At 35.9% G+C, this 21,595-nt stretch overlaps 2 protein-coding genes across 4 annotated transcripts in view; one reads left to right on the top strand and one right to left on the bottom strand.

Annotated features, from left to right (window-relative positions):
* Nucleotides 1–368: 368 nt before the first annotated feature.
* LOC108724896 (uncharacterized) overlaps nt 369–21,595 on the bottom strand; it is a 52,281-nt gene continuing 31,054 nt past the window's right edge. For 2 of the 3 annotated variants that reach the window (XR_001936728.1, XR_001936727.1), the window contains exon 3: nt 369–428. Coding sequence is in view for 1 of the 3 variants with exons in the window: in XM_018451592.1 (XP_018307094.1) it covers nt 425–428; nt 20,917–21,242 (330 nt within the window). In the remaining 2 variants the exon portion in view is untranslated. Of the gene's footprint in view, nt 429–20,916; nt 21,288–21,595 lie in introns of those variants that run through there. The other variant, XM_018451592.1, reaches the window with a different exon arrangement.
* On the top strand, nt 9,276–10,375 carry LOC108724894 (uncharacterized). The gene has a single exon (XM_018451591.1). It carries the CDS (start codon nt 9,468–9,470, stop codon nt 9,987–9,989), a length of 522 nt encoding a protein of 173 aa, XP_018307093.1. The 5' UTR covers nt 9,276–9,467; the 3' UTR covers nt 9,990–10,375.

The raw sequence follows: 21,595 nt of genomic DNA on the forward strand, positions 1-21,595 counted from the left end.
CAAGCGAGTCCAGACGCATAAAGAATTTATCCGCGAAGGATGGATCGTTCGATCGTAAGGAAGCGGTGAAAAATTGAACGACATCTTGCAATCTGTCGCACAGATTTCAATTTTTACTTCGAAAAGTAGACGATTCGCAAATTGTCCTTATATCATAATTTTTATAATAGCTAAACATTAGAAAGTTTTTCAATTCTGCGGTTCAAAATGCATTGATATAGAAAATATAACAATAAACGCATAAAACATATAGTTAATAACATGGACAGGTATAATTGTTTAAAATAATATTAAATTAAAGACAACGTAAAATACTTAAAAATTAAAATAGCGGAAAACTTGTATTAAAAAATATGTATATATGGACTCACCAACACTGACACCTGAGCTCGTCAATCCGCTTCAGCAGTCCCGCGTTGCAGCTTCACCTGCGGTCAAAAATTAGCGAAACGTTAATTCACGAAATAACAGTGCGTTTTATTGTACGGGTGATAAAACATCCCGACCAACCGTTGCGACTGTCGGATACAAAACGAAGGAAAATGTGGCAAATTATAATCGCGCGCAAACTTCAACGTGAACATTAAACGTTTCGTCGAAGACGTCAAGCTTTACGAATTATATTGACGAACAATAAAAAAAAAGCTCGTTAGAAACCGCCGGGCGTACCCTCGGTAATTTAAGATGTAATTCAGTCCGATTACACATGGTGCCGCCTTAATAACCGAAATTTGTATCGACCCGCGACCGACACCCCCTAAAAAATATTTAATAAGCACCGAAAAAAGTGTAATACCTAGTCTGGGGTCTACTATACATTCACTCCGTTCGCTGTGAAGTGGCAAACAGCACCCGCTAGGCTGAGCATTTGAAGTAACGAGTATAATCGAATAATAAATAAAATTTATACGATTTTAATGTATCCCTAATTTACAGTTCCTTTTAAAAATATGTCATATATTTTCTCTCTTTCTTCAGCCTTACACTATTTTATTATTGTATTCGTAAATAATAAATGTTAAAATTTTAACTTTAGTTATAGATTTAACACAATCGTGAGCTTAAAATTATATTAAATTCACATAAATTGTATTAAAAAATTATATTAAGTTTATATTAAATGATTCAAATTATTTCAATTTATTAAGTGATTCAAATTATTTCTGTATGTATCTCCAAATGTAAATGCATTTTCCAGGTGTTAAAAAAGCAGAATATTTTTTACAACTCCTTGCGCGCATTAAATTCAGATATTTACGTGAGATGAGAGATAAAATTCCAATCAAGTAGATCTCTAAGGACGATATCTACCTGCCGCAAACGATTACCAGTCTCGTAAAGGTGAGAAATAAAAAACGAATACAGTAGTCGTTGGACTATTTTTCGCCCCAGGTACAAATAAGGTCTTCTCTTTTTTTAATATCATCTCTTTGATGTGCCTTTGATGGAACCTCGTTTTTTATTCTTTTTTACATTTTTTTCTATCAAGTATTAAATGAAGGTAATATTGACTAATAATTTCAAGGAAAACGCAATGAGTAAACAATAATTTGCACAAGGAAAATAAGATAAAAACTTCGCAATTTGATAGCTAACAAAATCATATAAACAGTTATAAATGGAAAATCGAATAGCTTCTAATTATATTGTACATACAAATATTAAACGTGATCTTCTAACTGAAGCCCGATTTCACACACAATATAAGATTAACTTTAATCGATTTAACTTACTGTTTATCTTTTTCTAATTTACAATAAGTTAAACCGATATTAAACTTAATCTTATTTAATCTTGATGGAACTGGGTTTAAGGTCTGAAAACCATACTTAGCAAGCTAGATATACAATACAAAACTAGATAGAACGCAATGCTACATGATTATCATTGCACACAGCATCATATGCGGACGAATCAACCTGAGGAATGCGCGTAAGAGAATCAACAGCCTTCTTTCTTTTCTCGCGTGCGCTCATGCGTAATGGTACCGATTTTAAGATCAAGATAACTCGCTGCATCAACCGCGGATGCAGTTACCTTCGCCTCGAGAAATAAAGCGAGACGCAGCTATCTTGGCACCGGCGCGGCAGCTCGTTCGGATTTCGTCGTTCCATTTACAAACGATGTTATCGGGCATTAAAATCCATGGAATGTTCTCAGTAGGATATTTTATTACCGCCCTTAAGGTGTTCCATCAGTGAAATCCATCAGTGGAATCATATCGCCTTTCGATTAGATGTACCGTCACTAAGGATAGATTAGTATCGAGTTTTCGGATGCTCTTTAAATCTCGATGGCACAAAGCGTTTCCTGGTTTTTTTATTACCCTCCACAATACGACATTAGATTCCAACTAATTTAAGTTCAAATCATATCGCATTACTTGCAGAAATGTAAAAAAAGGTTAGAAAATTACATATAGACAATGATGTAATCATTATATATTATAACTCACCGCCAATTGTTGGATTTTAAAGATACAACTGATTTTTTATTGTAAATTCTAGTAGATAAATTTAATTAATAAATTTAACAAAATTTATAATTAATTATGATTAAGTGAACAATGTAAATATAATTTAAATGTGTAAAAAATAAGGAAATTCCAACTTCTTTGATAATAAAAATTTGTTAAAGCTTTCACAGTGTGTAAGATTTTTTTCAGATTTTTATGCAGGCCAGAACACGATATAAAAATATATACTGAAGATCGAAGATCTAAGTTGTGAACAAAAGGTGAAAATATTTCCAGAGAATTAATGTACTTCTAATAAATTAATTTTACCTAATTCATATTGTCTACGTAACAAAAAATTAAACACCAAATTGATTAAAATATTTTATTTTGAAAATTTAAAATTTATTAAAAATTTAAACAATCTGATATCATAAAATTTCCATCAAAAAAATTTTCTTTAAATTTGCTACAGAATTTAAAAAACGAATTTAAGAAACACTTAATAGTATCACATATCTATCCTGTGAAAAATTACGAAATAGGGATATCTCGCATATCCTTTGTTTCACCTCTGCAATCATCTCGCCAATTTATCCACAACCGACTCAATGAACCGCAAAGGAAATCATTTATTAAAGTCCGCGAGAAAGAGAGAGCGAACGAGTAAGCGAGCGAGCAACTGCAGCTGAGTAACGTACGTCAGAAATTTTCAACAGAAACCAACCGGATTCACGGTGGGCGCTGTACACAGGCCAAGTTATCTCGATCTCGAAATCGGCACGATTACACGCGAGTGCGCGAGGAGGAAGCAGAAAAAGAAGCAGAGGAAGGCGGAAAGCGGAGAAAGGGAGCGAGAGCGAGAGGAGCGCGGCAAGACGAGGATGCACTTTTGCTTGCACCTGCCGGTGACGTCAGAAGGGACTTCTTGTTTGGGCCTGCTCAGCCCCGGGGGTCACTACTACTGTTTTAAGTTGGCCTGCTCGCTTCTTCGTCTTCCCTTTTCCCTTCAAGCCCTCATGAGGGCTCTCCCTTTTCGCGTCTATCCGCTGCATCGTCAAACATGCGTGTATGAGTCGGACTTCATACGCGAGCGCAAAGAATGCCGCGCCGGTCATTGCTCATATATTAATTATATGCTAATGAGAATGCTGTGTAGAGTTTCATTCTCAAACGCTCGATAGGCATTTCCATGATCATGATCTTTATATACGAACGAAAATGGATTTCTTTGACGAATAGTTGTCTTATGTAATCACAGATTTATTGTTTAGAGATTTAATTCTGTAGTTTATTCTAACTTGTTAAGTATGATCTTCAGAATTCAATATAATTACAGAATAATTGCACTTAAAAAATATATATATATGTGTACAGGGTATCTCAGACCACCTGTCCACCATTTTTATCTCCGCAGGATTGAGTATTAAATGACCATATTATATATAAATAATCCTGATCATGTTATATACAGGGTGTCTCAGACCTTTTTATCTCCGCAGGATAAGATCCAATCAAAAATATGTTCAGACCAAAGTTGTGGGGTTTAAAAAGATCTATTTATTGATCATATCAGTTTGACCTTAGATGGCTTTGCCAAGGTCAGATCAAGGTCACATCGATTTTTTTAAACGAAACATCCTATTTTTTATTCTAGAATCAAATAGCCGATGTCAAGAGCTTTCCAAGATCAAACTGATATGATCAATAAATAGATCTTTTTAAACCCCACAACTTTCTACGCACGTTATCGCAAGTACAGTATTGGATATTATAGAAGTCGGCATTATTTTATCTGGAAACGTAGTACTTGCGAGAATAAATATAACATAAATTTTTTACTTTTATTTCAAGTATTTATTTTTGCGTAGGAGAAAAAATTAAATGCAACAGTAGAAACAAATATAATTTTTTTATTGAGTATTAAATGAACATATTTTTGATTGGATCTTATCCTACGGAGATAAAAAGGGTGGTCTGAAACACCCTGTATTCAGACCACCCTTTTTATCTCCGTAGGATAAGATCCAATCAAAAATATGTTCATTTAATACTCAATAAAAAAATTATATTTGTTTCTACTGTTGCATTTAATTTTTTCTCCTACGCAAAAATAAATACTTGAAATAAAAGTAAAAAATTTATGTTATATTTATTCTCGCAAGTACTACGTTTCCAGATAAAATAATGCCGACTTCTATAATATCCAATACTGTACTTGCGATAACGTGCGTAGAATCGAAAAAGGATCCTATCTGCAGATGCTGTAATAAATAAACAAAAGAAATTCACGTATACATTCCTCAAGCCATCTTTTAGGTGCATTCTGCAACGCGCGTTCAACTTGATTATTCAGGCGTTCGCGGATTCTTTTTCTCGTCAGTTAATGACGTGATAAGCGATACTATCGAGTGGCAGAATGCCAGGGGTAGCATTTTAATCAAGATTGTGTCATATCGCTCACCTCTAATGTTTGCTACGGTCGAACGTGAAGGGGATCGCACGTTCCACCTTCGGAATAACGTTTTATCTGATGGGATCCGCGACACTCGTCTCGCACGTGATTTGCATAATCTAATACCCTCGTCGGAGGCCCGGAATAAATATACGAATATAATGCGTCGTTTCTGCGAGATTCAAAGCGATATAATTTACGAGCGTGATAATAGCTTCGGATGCTGCGTAATATTTTCAACGAAAATATTTACGCAAAGATTTTTCTATATCTTCAATTATTTCAATATGAAGAAATTTCGACTAAAATTCATAAAGATAATATTAACCTTTAGACTGCCACTAGGAAAGCCACTTTTATGACTCTGCACAAATCTCGATATTCTGCGCCATGAGTGTTACTTATATAAAAAAAAATTTCGAGAAAAAACCACTAGTTTAACGGAAAAATGCCGGCAGTTTAAAGGTTAAATTAAAGTGTATGCGTGTACAGCCATCTTTTTGTTCAAAAAAACAAAAAATACTTTCTTGTTTAAGAAAAAGTTGGAAAATATATATAATTCATCAAAATTTTAATGAGTTTTATAATACATAGTAAAATAAACTTCAATAAAACCCCCCGATATTTAAAATCTTCATATTTTTCGACATGGAAATTATCGTTGATCTATCCAGACACAAATATATCAAGTAGAACTACAAGTATATCAAGTAGAACTCCGAATATATCAAGGGACAGTTTTGATAACTAAATGATTTAGATAATAGAGGCTCACTAGCTCTTTTACTATTTATTATTACCTCTATTACTATTTATTAATTCTGATAATAGAAGCTAACATTCAGAAAACTGAAGTCGAGCGCCTATTCTAACTATAGTTCGGATAATAAGAGCTCAGTGATGAGTTTCATATATTTTAAACTGAGCACGAACTTGTTCGTGCATTATATAAATAGAATGCAGATAAACGGAGAGTTCTATTATAAATAAATCTCGAAATTACAAAATCGAATATTATTAACACCCGAGGAATTTATTCTGCTAATTAATGGATCAGAGCGGTACTTGCTGCTTAAGGAACGCACACGCATCTTCGATATTTGTCATGCTGCGCGCGCTCGTGACTTTTCGTTCCGTTAAATGATAGGTCATTATCGACGATAATAAAATATACGAGTATAAATTTCCGAGGGGGAATGCAAGTTGCGCTAAAATCCAACGAAACATTTCCAAATCGATATCTCCACATAGTGAACGAGAAAAACGATCATGAATTATTAATTTCACGTAAGACGCTTCCGAAACGACGTGCGCGTCCGCACGAAAACATGTGGGCGCGGCTTTAAATCAGGACACCGTGCGAATGGTCTCGAATTAATTAAAATTTGACGGTCGTATTAAGAACCGGTTGTAAGATCTATCCGATCCAGCGATGAGAATCCTGTGAGACGAGAACGAGTATTTCTTTCCAACGATTGCGAAGAGAAATGAAATGAGCGATCCCTGGGGACTGTTAGAACAGAACGTCCGCGGATCTACTCGCAAACCGGTTTAAATTCACGATTAACAGGAAACGTACGGAATTATCCGTTTCCTCAATTTTCATTAGAGAGTCGCCTGCTATCTACGAGTTAGAGACGTTCGAGTTGGAGTCACTGTTGCGATTGAATCCGTTAGATTCAGCAGATCGGCAATTGTGACAATTATCTGTGAATATATTGTTTTGTGCTATTTTATCTTTTATGTTAATTGTACATGACCGGAAATAAGCGAGGTTTGAGCGCTTTTACGAATTAATGTTGGTGTAATATTCAGCATATGATACACTTCATTGACTTGGCTACTACATAGGTGAAACATATACATATATTAAGCAATCGATCGATATGCTTAACGATCCATGACGCTTTTAAATGCGTCATTCGTATGAAAGGTCAATGATTTTTCGGTTAAATGTAGAACAAGGCAAAAATCAAAGTTCGTCAAGTTCGCGAGTTAAAAAACGAAGGATACGACTACTACGTCAATAATGTTCAATTAAATATTCCATAAACTTTCAAAGCAAAGATAAAAATTAAAGATAAGATCAAATCTAAATTGGAAATTATATATAAAGATTAACTAAGTAGAATATAGGCATAATTATTGAATATATGCATAACATATAATGAATATTTTTATATTTTTATCGAATTTCAACTTATACCGATAAACATAAATTACAATCTGCATGTTACTTTTAAGTTTGCAGAAAAAAACTTTCAACAATTGATAAAAATCGATTATAACATTACAATAATATAATAAAAAGCGCAATACTTGCAGTATATCAATTTTACAGTAAAAAATCTTCGAAAGACTTCAGAATTTAAAAATAGAAAAGTGATATTTTAACACAAAAGCAAATAAAATAACCCTCGCAAATCGTAAAAGGTTTACCGCAGTCGGCAGTTTCAAGGCTCGCTTCACCTGTCTCAAACTAGATTTTCGAAACGCAAGTGAAAACAAATAATACCCGAGTGTACCTGTCCTTCGAGGGAGCAAAGTTTGCCTGCGGCGTATGGCTACAGCATGTCTGCCCAGCTCGACAGGACCCTCCACAACTCGATATTCACCCTCGATAGGTTTCCACTGCTCCACTGTTCAGGTGCATCTAAAACCTCCCTTAAATCGTCGCGACGGTGATTTTACATTTAAATCAATGCAAGTAGGTCTCTTCCCTCCCCTTTCTGTATAGTATAATTATTCGCAAGAATTGAGAACAAAAAAATCCTCACAACATATATTTATTAACTAGTATATATTTATAGATTTATCTATCTGATGCTTCCATAAAATATCCGTATTCACCTGATGCTCATACTATGAAACAGGTTGTAAAAAAAGTCCCACCCTGTAAAAAAAGTCGGCAATTCATAGGGTGCAAGGTGAAACAGAAAAAGTTCACCTCCTCACAAAACTTTCGAACTTTTTTTATGACGGTAGAACTAATGGACGTACCGTGATCGTGTCATGAAGACAAGGGGCCGAGTTCTGAGATAACAAAAAATCCGGTCGGAGGCGTATTTAATAGCGGGGGTTGCCGCACCTATCACGAGGCGTCTAGACGCTTCTCGGCTCTAAATCTCTCGTGCACAGTGGGGTAATGAAGGAAACCGGAGTACGTTATTACCGCACGTTAATTACTATAACTTACCGGCTAGCTATACGCTAACCCTTTGACTTAAAAATTTTTAACAACGATCGTAGCTGAAATTACTCTTTCTGAACTGAGGGAATCATTTATCTAAAAATAAATTATTTGTTCAAACTCTTAAATACTTCACTTAAAGTACCTATTTAATAAAATGATTTCTAATAAAATGTGGATATTTCGATATATTTTTTACACTTAAAAAAAATTTAGAAATGATAAAAAATATTAATATAAACAGTTAAAATATTTGTACTTTTCCAATTATAAATTTATATATAAATAAAACTTCGTAAAAGTTTGATTAAAATTATAACGTATGAAATTCTATAAAATTCTATGAACTAATTCTCCTTTCACCCCCATCTGTAAAAAATCATACTACACGTAAGGTGTAGCATTTCTATATTGCAATGCACCGAGTCACGCTACTTCGCGTGGCAAAATTGAATACACAATCTGATGATTCTATCTTACATGAGTTGATATAATAAATGTTTTCGAATCTAACAATCGACTAATCCATAATTAAACATTGAGCTTTCTTCGCTCGTATCATTATCTCTATTATCGCCTATGTTGTGTATAATCAGTCAACTTATCATCCTCAAACCACACCACTTTCTATGTTAACAGCAAGGCGCAACAAGTTGGATATTTTATATTCAGTGTAAAGCCGACGACAAAATCCGTCTCACCTCACGCAAGCTTGCGTGACGCGCACGAACGTGTCGCGACAGGTTCGAACCAGTCTCGAAGGAGCAACACCACCCCCTTTATAAATCCGGAATCTATCCTAGAAAAAGGGATCTCTCTAGAAAACCTAAGAAATCGGAGTCACGCGGAACAAGAAAGCAAGGATTCATCATGTAGAAGGTCGAATGGGGGTGATCACGGGGGTGTGCGCGCACGTGTATGTGTATCACGAAAGGGCCCCTGCGAGCAGGGTGCTACAAGGACTCGAGATAGGTGGTGGGCGATCGGGCGGCGAAGGCGGAGGAAGGAGAAGACCGGCAGATGGTCGGCGTGGACCCCGACGTGGGAAGCTCCGAATTCTCCGAGTTCCCACAGCAGAGTGCACCTGCCTTCCCCACTCTGTCACCCTGTGCAACCTCGACGGGGCTATATAAGGACGGGGTTGCTCGTACTAAGGTACCATTCGCTCACTAGCCTCTCGCTCCAAAGCGACTTGCTCGAAAGCACATCGCTTTCAAGTTCTCCCGCCAAGTTCCTATCGAACGACAGTTCGTGCCACGTGTTCCGAGTTCCGACAGTTCGGAAGAAACCGGTTCAGTGTACCGTGGTTCGAAAGAGAAGAGAGACAGAGAGGGATCAAGAGAAAGAGAGAAGGAGAGAGAAGAAAGATGGCCACTATCACGAGCGAACAAGCGCTATTCGACTTCGAGCTCAACGACGTGTTCGAGAACGAGCTCAACGATAATCTCTACAACCTGAAGATGTCGGAAGACAAGGCCGTAAGCAGCCGCAAAAGCAGACGAATGCTGAAGCCGCTGAAGCCGTTGTTGCGAATGCTGAAGAAGCGCACCAGCAGTTATGTCAAGAACAACAAACGTCAAGAGGCCATGCCTCAGGTGGAGACCTTCAGCGAGGAGATCGACAACCAGAATAACGCCAACGAGGCACTGGAACACAGGCTCTTGGAAGAGCTACGGGATGCCGAGGAGGGAGCCGCCATCACCGTCTGCCTTGACGGACAAATGACCGTCGTGCCGGTTGTGCCTGGTCAGTGCTACGTGCCGGTGCATTTCGCTCACACCCACGCCGGCGACTTCTACTGGACAACGCTCAGCATGGCCGACAGAGACCTGTGCTACAAGGAGCGCGCCTTCTCGCAATACCAGCTTCCCGAGGTGCAAGTGGCGTGAGGTGTCATCATCGAGAACGACAGCATCTACCTCATAGGCGAATCACCCGAGCTGATTATTCGAGATTCGCTGACCTTCTTCCTACGGAAGCGTCCTCGAGGTCGAGGACTGACACTGTCAATCAAGTCGTGAGGCGACAACGATAGATAGACTTTTCGAAACTGTGATCGTTAGATTATATTATGTAGCTATAGCTCATTGACATTTGACTGATCGAAAGGAACATTCCTTGTAGATAAAAATTGACATGTCAAAGACAAAGAGACACTTATATTTTTTTTTCTTTTTACATTGCGGCAACACTTGTCGCGTTTGTGATATTTGTACCTATTATATGTATACACATTTATAGAGTGTTTATTTCAAGATTGTGATATCGGCTTTAATATCAGCAAATATCGCTGATTTTCCTATTTGTCTTCCAATATATTTGGTTAAAATAAATGTTACTCATAAGCATATATACCTTGTGTCAATTAATATATATTCCCTTTCATCTTAGTCTTAAGTAAATAATTTTAAGAATATCATAGAAACCTTAAATCTTATTTATTCTTTTAATTTTAAAATATATTTCTTAACCGCGCAAAGAAAAAACATTTATCGCTAAAGAGATGCACGAAAAGCACTTTTAAATTCATTTGACATTCTTAAAAATCGTTTCATCGTGTCACAAATCAAAATACAAAATAAGAATAGAAAGAATTAAATTTATTAAATATTATTTTCAGAAACATTTTTTTTTTTTTTCAAAGAAAGTTTTTTAGAGCTCATTAAATTTAACAATCTGAAAATGTTTCAAGAATTCCAAAAGTTAACGCATAAGATTTGACCAGGCACTTAAGATAAGTTCAAAGGAATTTAGGACAAAACTATTTCATCCACAGAAGCTAAGACGTGGAAAGGAGGATTTTAGGCGGGAAATCTTCCTCAAGGTGAGTGCACGGAGGTATGTATTCGAAAAGAGATTGTAATTTTCAAGTGTGATTATGACAAAGAATTTCACAAAAATTTCAAACTTATTTTTTCTAGATTTTATAAACTATCCACTATTAAACAGAGTTATCGTTGCTACATCTATGTTTCATTTTTATATCACTAAAATAGTTCTAATCAGTTGCGTTTTTTAAAACAAGTGAGTTATAGAGATACACAATATTGAATTTCTTTTATAATAAATTCGGAAATAGAAAAAGAATAGAAAAACGTAGACAATAGTTCATTTGACCGAAAATGCTGCATGATATGATCGACATTATGCACACGTGTTATCCATATGTGACAGACACATGTCTACTGTGGGGGTAGGTAGGGTGTGTTCAAGTTCACATGATTCTCTACAGCGGACACGGGGGTAGAAACCTCGACCCTTCGAAAGATAATAAATAAAAGGTACCACGATGATCAGTGACCATACATTGGAGTATAATAGAATAATCTGAGGGGTGAATAATTTGCAAATTTTACGATAGAGCTGATCGAATTTAATTTACTTAATAGAGACATTCGATCGTGAAATATCCTAATATCACCTGGCACTATAATTTATCAATAAAAATAAGCGTATTATTTGCAAGTATAATAGCTTTATTTTTTTTGTTATTATATGATTTATTCAAATACAAGAAAAGCGATGAATATATGCATGATTTTTTATGTATTTATACATTAATATTTAATATTTTTATAAAATATAAATTCTCTAAAGCAGGCCTGTCCAATTTGAGCTCCGGAACCAAAACGCAAAGTTATCGACGCAAAAAAATTCAATGTGGATAAGATTTCGTGAACTGTAAAGTGTTAATACGCATCTGAGTGACGCTTATCAACACTTTATAGTTTCTAAAGACCTGTTCTAAAGATTAATACACTTGTTAATTAAATAATAAATATCGAAACTCATGGTATCTTTTTTAATTTAATTTAAAAATCAATAAAAACGCCGCTAAAAATTATTAAAATAAACTTTTAAAATCAATTTTACTCTGTGTTTTATTTTATGTAGTTGACGAATTAATTAAATGATTCTCAGCGACAAAATAGTGAACAAATGGCTTATAGTGAAAAAAAATTTGCGATCTTCCCTTGATGTTAGGGTAGATAAGTATCAGCCTGTAGGCAAGCAACCCTTCGGACAACCCTGCATTTGATGCAGGTTTGCACCCGGGTTGGAGGGGCAGAAGCTTTCTTTAGCATACACTTCTACTTAAAAGGAGGTCAGGAACGACGTGGCGACATTGTAAAATAACTCCGTAAGAAGGCCCGCCCGGAATGTATCAATTACGCGAGTTATTTTCACCAGCGGCGTCGCAACATCGCATCGATTAAATAAATTAATTCATTATCCTGTTACTCTTACTCCCCCCTTGCTCTTCCATCCATACCACGTTCTCTCACCTCATTTACGGTCGTCTCACGGCTATCCGGACCGTGTAAATTGGTTGGAACGAGTATGTCGCAACCGTTCGATAACCCTTTTTCGTAATTACAGTGATTAAAATGTCCGCGCAAGAATTTTTCCTCATACGAAATCGGCCTTGCTGAATAATATTCACACGATGGAAACACCTCGACTTGCATTCATACAAGACATCCAAAAGCAGTCGAGATATTCGTACAACGGAAGAATTCATATTACGATGCTATCTCAAACGTCAATTCGCTTACTTATGTATACAAGATTATAATCAATATTTATAAAATTTTATTTTATTAATTAAAAATCGGTCTACAATGAAAAAATAAAATTCTTAAAAATTTGTAAACTATGTATATCTGAAAAGAATACTTCGTACAATGCAGATTAAAATAATATAGGAAAATAATCTCATTAAGAGTTGTTTTAATTAAATTGTTAATTAAAACATAAAATTATTTGATTAAAAAATAAAATATCAGAATAATACGATAAGAAGCGATTGATATTAACGAGTGTGACTTAAAGAATTGTGTTTTAAACTCCGTATAAATAGAAAAACGACCTGTTTCATATTTTCTTTTATCATGTCACTTTCTCGTGGCAATCCTATTAGAAAAGATACTCGAAAAAAGAACCGGAATGAACAGATGACTTTACTTTTCCTGAAAGTCACGTAACTGTAAAACACATTCACTGTTATTTACAAAAGTACAGTGTTCTTTTATTTATTACAACGTCGTTAGACTTGTAAACGAAAATAAGTTTCTTTGTATAAATAATTAATATTTTATTTAACACAAAAAATAACGATCAGTTTTCCATATTTCTATTTTATGTTAATTAAAATTAGACAAAATATAATTTGCAGATTAAATATGTCATATATAGATATAACATAATACTCCGAGTGATAAGAGATATTAAGAGGGCAAAGCACTCTTTACCAGCGAAAGTAATAATCCGGTTGCATGTTGGCAAAACCGTGTGGTTTGGTGACGAACAACAATCGTCGCTACTTTCTCGGTTGACATTTCTCAAAGCGAGGGAAAAAAAAACACGTGTCGCGCGGAATCAGCCACGACTTCCTCCCGCATAAGTACGGTCGATAGTCGTCGGCCTTTACTGTCCTCCGCGGAGTGAATGGCACGGCGCCGCGTACCTCCCCTCCTCGTCGCGGTGACCCGCTCGTGCCAGCGGAACGCTCGCTCGCGCTACTCGCTCATTCCCACGGCCCCGATATCGCTGCATTAATACGAGTCGGCGCACACGCGCGCACGCACGCGATCTCCCTCGTGCGCGCGTGTCAAGCCGGATCCAAATCGAACGACCGAATACGAACGAACACGAATGAACGGCTCGTTTTAACGAGCACGAACGTTTTAAGCAAATTGTTATTTCTGTTTATTCGCGATCGCTTTGCCTGGTTTCAGTTGCACGTGTACCAGGCAATTTAAAAAAAATCACATGAAACAATGTTCCGATAAGTTCGCTTCGATGGCATCTATGAATCATTTATCGGAACTTGCTTGTCGTACTGCTCGATAATCATTAACTGTTCGTAGAGAACAATCGCGTTTCCTCCTGACATTTGTCACGATCGCGTTTCGAATAAGGTAATAATACGTACACAACGGCTACCGGTTCTAGTCTCGACCGTGCGAACATAAACAAGGTTTACGCGCGAAAACAACAGTAACTGTAACAGCAATTTAACTCGTCACCGTTTAATACCAGTTAGTCAGCTGAACTAACTGGAAATTGCCATTTAATCCAAGGAAGATAATACTTTTGTTGAATATTTCAAATATCTAAAGGGGTAATATTACCTTCTTTTTAGATATTTGAAAATATTCAACAAAATAATTATCAATACGCGATTGAAGGTATCACGTAGTTTTTCTTGGATCAAATGGTGATTTGATCCGATATATTATTCCGCTAATAATACTAATAGAAATAATAAGTAAATTATTTTCAATGAAAAGTACGAGGACGATGCAAGAAGTATGTACTGACAGAAAAAATGATTGCAATTATCATAATTTAATTATAATTCATAGTCATTTTCGATGCTACTTATTTTTTTACTAGAACTAAATATAGGTAATTATTATTACTAGACATCAAATTTTTATGCAGATATCTTTTGCAGCATGCACAAAATATGCAAATATGCACAAATAAATATGCATTCTTAGAATGCTTTTTTAATGAGATAAATTTCTATTTTTATATTACTTTCCAATCTGCTTTCTAAAAAGGTATGAAATTGCATAAGAATCCGATGTTTAATTATTACTAACATTATATTGTAATAATTATAAAAAAAAAGGAGATACCAATCATAATTATTTATCATACAATAATAGTTTGTGATATCAAACACTTTTCTCAGTGTAAGCAGCATTAAAGAAGCGATCATTGCTCATAAATATCGCGAGGCAACGATTTAGAATTCCTATTCTCTGTTGATTTCTATTTCGAATGTATAAATTACAAGAAATAGCTACGTGATGAAAAGATAGTTGAAAAGATAGTCGCGAATCTTTCATCTCGAAAGCCAACCAATTGTACCGAATTGTAACCGCAAAATGTTCGTAGGAAATGACTGTACTTTCTCTCAGTACTTGTCGCGATCGCCTTTCGATAAGAAACGCGACGACATGCGGAGTCGACCACGACACTACCAGCTCGAGACTCGATGTTCAAGTGGGAAGGACGGCGACCTTGTGTAAACACAACGCACTGTACGCCGCAATAATAAACTCCAAGGCCGCATGAATTGTCGTCTCGAAATGTTTAATGTATTATAAAAATAAAATCACATCGAATATGTATACACGAGGGAAAACATGGACTATGAATAAGATTCTTAACATAAGTACACGTTGACAGTGATTCTTAATTCAACGTTTATAAACGTCTTACCAAAATCGAAAGATTTCACAAGTGATTAATACATAATTCTTTATAAAATATAAATTTCAAACAAGTATCTCAGAAGCCAAATTGATCCCTCGTTCCTTATAAATTTTTCAAGTACCACAAATATATTATAACTTTGTTATTTCTTTTGTTATATTTTATCGACATCTTCGTAATTCTTTAGATTACATTTTCTAAAAATTAAGTTGCATATTTTTAAATTACAAAGAAAATTAATTAAGGCAAGAAATATGAAACTTCATCTGCGACTGAGATTATATTTCTATTATACATTTTGATTTAATAATCAACAATAAATAAATCATATGTCACGACTGAACAGTCAGGAAACGAGCTATTCACGAAATTTGTCTAACACCCGTGCGTTAATTGGCACTCACTCTAAATCTGTCAATAATTACGCAAAGGAAGGGAACACACGCCAGTTTCAGCTGCCAAGAGATCTCGCTGTCGACGAACGAACGGAGCGGTGAAAAAGAGCGAGCGCTTCTTTCGCGGTTGGATGAGGAGGAGAAAGAGACTAATGCCGTTCGTCATGGATGATCGCGAAGCGTGCTTGCGCCATTCCCGTGCCAATCCCGCGACGCCATTCACGGGAAAAGAAAAGGAAGACTCGAATTGTCCCCTCGGCGCGTACGCGACCTCTTCGAGCAGAGCACGTCGCAAGACCTCTTTAGAGCGGCGAAAGCAATTGAAATAGACGACTGTTGCATAATGATGTATCAATAAATAGTGCGATCGTTCAATGACGCACTATTTGCATAGTGCGAATAATTAATTATCGAGGAAGCCGTATACAATTCGGTGACCTAATGTCAAATAACGATTATGAAATCAATGGAATCCTAGCGTGTGCTGAAATTTTCAAAGTTTTTACAAGCGGAAAAATATAATTCCCGTTAATTATCGAAAGATAATTAAATTATTAAAAATTATTAGTAGGCAATATTGCAAATAAGTGTAAAAGAGATATTATTTCAGCACATTTTTTAAAAATATTTTTTATATTTTTTTACGGCTAAACTAAAATTATATTTTAATAAAATCTTGCTGTACGAAAATAAAACGCTTGAAAGCGAAAACGCTATTAATTTATTACGATTTGCTTCGTTTATCTTTAATTAGCTCATATTTAATTTAATCGTAGTTTTTTTCATACATTTTGATATCTTCTTGACGGTTTTTATTGACAAATAAAGATTAAAGATCTTCTGTAACAGCAAAATAATTGGATTGAATGCTGTTTCCAATAATCCGAGATAGAAAGGAAGATAGAGAATAATTCTTGCTTACTTATCATTAAAGTGACATTAACATACGTCAAAAATATATTAATAGAATTATCTTGCGAGAGTAAAGAAACCGATAATATATTCGTGGATTCTACGTTAAAAACGATTTCTCAACCATTAATCTGGAATAAACATAAAATATAATCGTCCCGTATTTGATAATCGTGCATGTCAAAAGATATATATGTTTCGATATTAATTTATCCGATCTAACGATTAAAACGTAAGAAAAATGTAGAAAGTTAGAAATTTTAACTTGACTTGTAGAGATACATATAAAATAGAAAAATTACAAAAAAAACAAAGAAATCTTTTTGCACGGTCTTTTTATGTGATAAATGATCACTTCAAACGGTATTAAACATCTTAAAAAAGAAGAGATAGTTCTTGAGAAATTTGTTTTTGATAAAACAAAGTAATTGTAGGTGTACTTTCGGAAAATTTTAATAATTCTTTTTCAATTTTCAGAATAATTGGCGATATTTTCAAGCAATTTCTAACCCTGCAGATTGCTAAGAACGATTAGCAGTTCAGATATTCGCGTCGATGTGATTAAGGGGCCTAAACAGGAAGCCCGTATCTCAAGGTTACCACTCGATATATCATTTTCGCGTAGCACCGGGGCAACACGTTGCAGTGCGATAAATATGAAGGCAAGCAGCGCGAGATGTAGTCAGCGATTAGCCCCGCGTTCCAATATAGATTAGAAAAGATAGAAACCATGAGAGTCGGGTATATCTTTTGCGAACGTTCTTTGCATGTTTGATCGTAAATTTACTTGTTTTCTTGCCGTTTCTACAATCGACAACAAAATTCAAGGAGACCTACCCGCGAAAGCAATCGCCCTCGTAACATACGAATCCGCGCAATTAAAACCGGCGTGACGGCCGCTGATAATTAATTATATGTTTACCAATGACGTCAAACGCAAGGAAATCTGTCAAATTTTTAACGTAGTAAATGTTAGTTCTCGTAAAAGTATGTGTACAAGCAGAAACTGGACTCAAGGAAAAGTTTAAATCACAGAAAGACAGATCATGACTTTTTCAATTAATTTTAAAAAAATAAAAGTGTTTAAAGAGCTAATTGACCCTTCGATGCCACTCTCAGTATGGCATACAGTTTCTTTTCGAATTTTCTTTTACTTTATATTATACTATTTTTTTATTAATGAAAATACATTTGCTTCTTATATTCTTTAATGGTTTCAATTGAAAACAAAAATTTGTTATATGTTTATTTTTACACTATTGTGTTGCATGCGTGATAAAATATAGTATGACACCGAAAGGTATAAACATCATATATAATAATATATAATTTTCATAATTTTGACAGAGATTCGATTTTGCAACAAGCTCGAATATATCGATACGTTATGTAATCCTCCACGAAATGCGTCAAGCAATATTTTATGCGTACACGTGCCTTCACCATAGTGCGCACGGTTAGATGCAAATTAAATTCGCGCCATCCTGTTGATCGCCTCTCAAACGCATTAATTAACGCGCTTGTTCGGAGGAAGTTAGACGAGCTCGCGAACTTGATTATCACTTTATATCCTTTCGTTTAAGCGAATTACCGGATGCCAAGGATTTCAATACGCGAATGTAATCATATGCTTTAAGCCTTTAAAGATTTCTGCGATTAAATTCTTCTATCGGGCCAGCATGATTTTATCAGAACTGTATTAATATTCAGTTTCTCCTGCAATTTACTGAAAACGTTGCAACAGGCATCGTAACGAATATCTAATGAATGCCGCATTGATATATATATATATATATCACATTAATACGTATTTATTTTATATCAACAAGACATTGATGATATAAAATAAATACGTATTAATGTGATATCAATGATACTAGATATAATATCAGACGTCTTTAATAATGTTTATACAGAGTTGCTAATTAAAATAGAATATATAAATACTATTTATTTTCCCATCAATTTAACAAGTCGTTTTATCTCTGTAGATATGTTACCTCTCGACAACTGCTTTTTTGAGAAAATTCGTACTAAAGAACAACCCTGTTTTCATATTCAATTATCGAGAAATATCGATTCGAATATGTAATTTCGGTTAGGTAGCATGCTCGTACACACGCATTTACGACCTTCATTAATGTCGCGTGTGAAAAATCGCGGCTTTCGCGGGATAATTACTTACGACACCCGATGCGATGTGTCATTAAGTATGGAGACGGATTAATGCGGGTCAATTTAAAACATGATTGCAGTTTGAACCGAGTACCACCTGGTTGTTTATGGCAACACATTTTGAAAAATCGAGGTTAATCGCGCACGTTTAGTAATTACATTCCGATGCGTGGTTTCGCATGCATCAAAATCTTATGCATCTCGAGCGGGCACCTTTTAATTCGCAATTACAATCGATCGAGTCGATACCTATTGCCGCATCCTTAATTTATATAAATATGAAAGTTATTAATCATCCGTCTTACGCCAATCACGTTACAAGGATTGTTTGTCGAATTTGTTACGCGCTTCATCAAAGATGAGAACGACGATATAAAAAAACGCTATATAATTATTGTACAAAAAATATGTGGACGAGAGATTAATATATCCTCGACGGATGTAAACAGATTAGCATACGTGACGATTCAAATTATGTATTTCATAAGTGGAAATCGAAGATAGAATCTACATAAAATTACTTAGATTCCATAACTAATCATGTGCTTTTTACAAAGATATTAATATGGTATGAAAAAAATATAAAGCAGATAAAATGTCATTAGAAAATCATGGTTTTAAGATTTAAAGAATTTTTTTGTATAAATATGAAATTTCTTTTATATATCAAGCTAAAAGAGACGATCGATGTTGTTCCATTTGCGACTGTCGAAAGACCTTGGTTTCAGATTTTTGAAAACAGTAAATAGTGCACCTGGCAACTTGCGCGCAAAAGAAAAAATGAAAATTTTATGCTCCAATTGCGTCTTTGTTTTATACAAAACTCTTGCAGAGTGGCAGTTATACGCTGTAACAAACGTTACCGTCGCGTTGGCTACAAAAATCTCGCGCCGTTCGAATGCAGTAAGCCGTAAAAGTAATTGATCCTTTGGCGAGGATAATGGCACCTCATTCTCCATTCCCTCCTCCTTTCCTTCGACAATGACCGAGAGTACGGTCAACGAGATAATAAAGTTATCATATCCTCGAAAAAATATTTTATACCACTGCTTGTGCAAATTTGACAAGCAGATACAATAAAATATGCGATATGACAAGAATATGACAAAGACATTTTTAACGTCACTTTAACTCAAGATTACAATTTGCATATTCCAACAAACGAATAATAACGAGATTCCACACAATATTTATAGTCTTATGATAATTCCGACGGGCGCAAAAAGCGGAAGCAGGTTTTACTTGATGTATACATCGACTACGTGGATTATGACACGTGGACGAAACATTTTAGAATTGATATGTATACAAGGTATCCCAAAATTCGCGAATCAACATACCACAGTAAGAAAATTTTCAAAAAATTAAATAAAAAAATTATTTGTAAATTTTTATTTTAAGAAATAGTTTGTGAAATAATAAATATTTAAATATGACCAATTACGGACTACGTTTAAACGCTGAAGTGTTTACTAATGTGTCATGCAATATGCGGAGTAAGTCGTAAGCTATAAGAAATTGACTTATCATAGTCGAATGTGAGGAAAATAATCGACTATAATTGATCAATTTCTTGCGAATTACTCTGTAAATTGTAGACAACGCATAATACCGATTGCCGCACGCGCAATTCATGAACAGGTGGTCGTCTAAACGTAACCTATAATGATTATATTTAAAGTGTTAATTATAAAAAGTATTAATTAAAACAGTTATTATTATAGAAATATATAATACAACACGTGTTATACATCATATATCATTCGTGTTCTTAGACATCCTTTTTAAGTCGTAAATTAATATCCTATCCAGCTCCATATGTTTTATTAACTCATTTCAAGATTAATTCCGATGCTGTCCCGTTTTGGAAATAATCACGATTGAACGGTTCAACTCACACGACTCATCTCAAAGCATTCCAGGCAAACGAATTAGGAAAGATCACATGAGCGGATAACTGCGTTCGCTTTCATTAAGGCGAAGCGACACGCGTCCGTCCAAGAGACTCAATAAAAATCGATCAAGCCGTTCTCGGTTAAGGAAAAGAAGACGGTGAATAGGGAAGAAGTGAGGCGGGACGGGGGCGCAGAAAGATCGTACATACGTTCTTCCTATAATCTGACACTTTAACGAGCGTGGCGGCGGGAAAGACGGTGGCGTCTCTAGGCGCGTCACCGCCACGTGGACAGCCCGCGTCCGACGGACGAAACTTTCTCGGTCCGTGGCCTGCTCCCGGGCAACACGACTTCTCCTTCTCGGGGGACCCCGGGTTTCTCGTGGGAACTTGAGACAGATGCGTCGCGCGTGAGAATCTCGGGCAGATGCGGACTTACGCACCTTCTCTCTCGAGTGCGCCACGCACTGCCTCGTATTTATAAGACGTACACGTACCGCGCGTAGAGTATAGGTAAGTGTATACGTGTAGGACATGCCGAAGCGGTATTATACGCCCGACCATAACCCGCTTACGGCTCTCGTCTCTTCTCTTCCATCCCGTCTTCTCCGCGCGACGACGTCCTTCTCTTTCTCTCTTCGACACGCGCGCGATCGACCCGCGACTCCGCTTCTCTTTCTATTTAGCTCTCGGTGCGTCGTGATTGTAATAGAGGTGCCGCATCGGATCGCCGGTCGTGTGTACGGAACGTGTGCGGAACGTGGCTCTCCTTCTCGCGCTGCCCTTTTTTTCCTTGCCGCATTTCCTCCACACGATTCTAGTGGGACGCGGTCGGTACACTGAAAAAAGATTGGCTGCTGCAAATTAGATGGTAAAATATGGCATAGCA

The sequence above is a fragment of the Mycetomoellerius zeteki genome, unplaced genomic scaffold (genome assembly GCF_001594055.1).
Source record: "Mycetomoellerius zeteki isolate Tzet28-1 unplaced genomic scaffold, Tzet1.0 scaffold312, whole genome shotgun sequence".
Lineage (NCBI taxonomy): Eukaryota > Metazoa > Arthropoda > Insecta > Hymenoptera > Formicidae > Mycetomoellerius > Mycetomoellerius zeteki.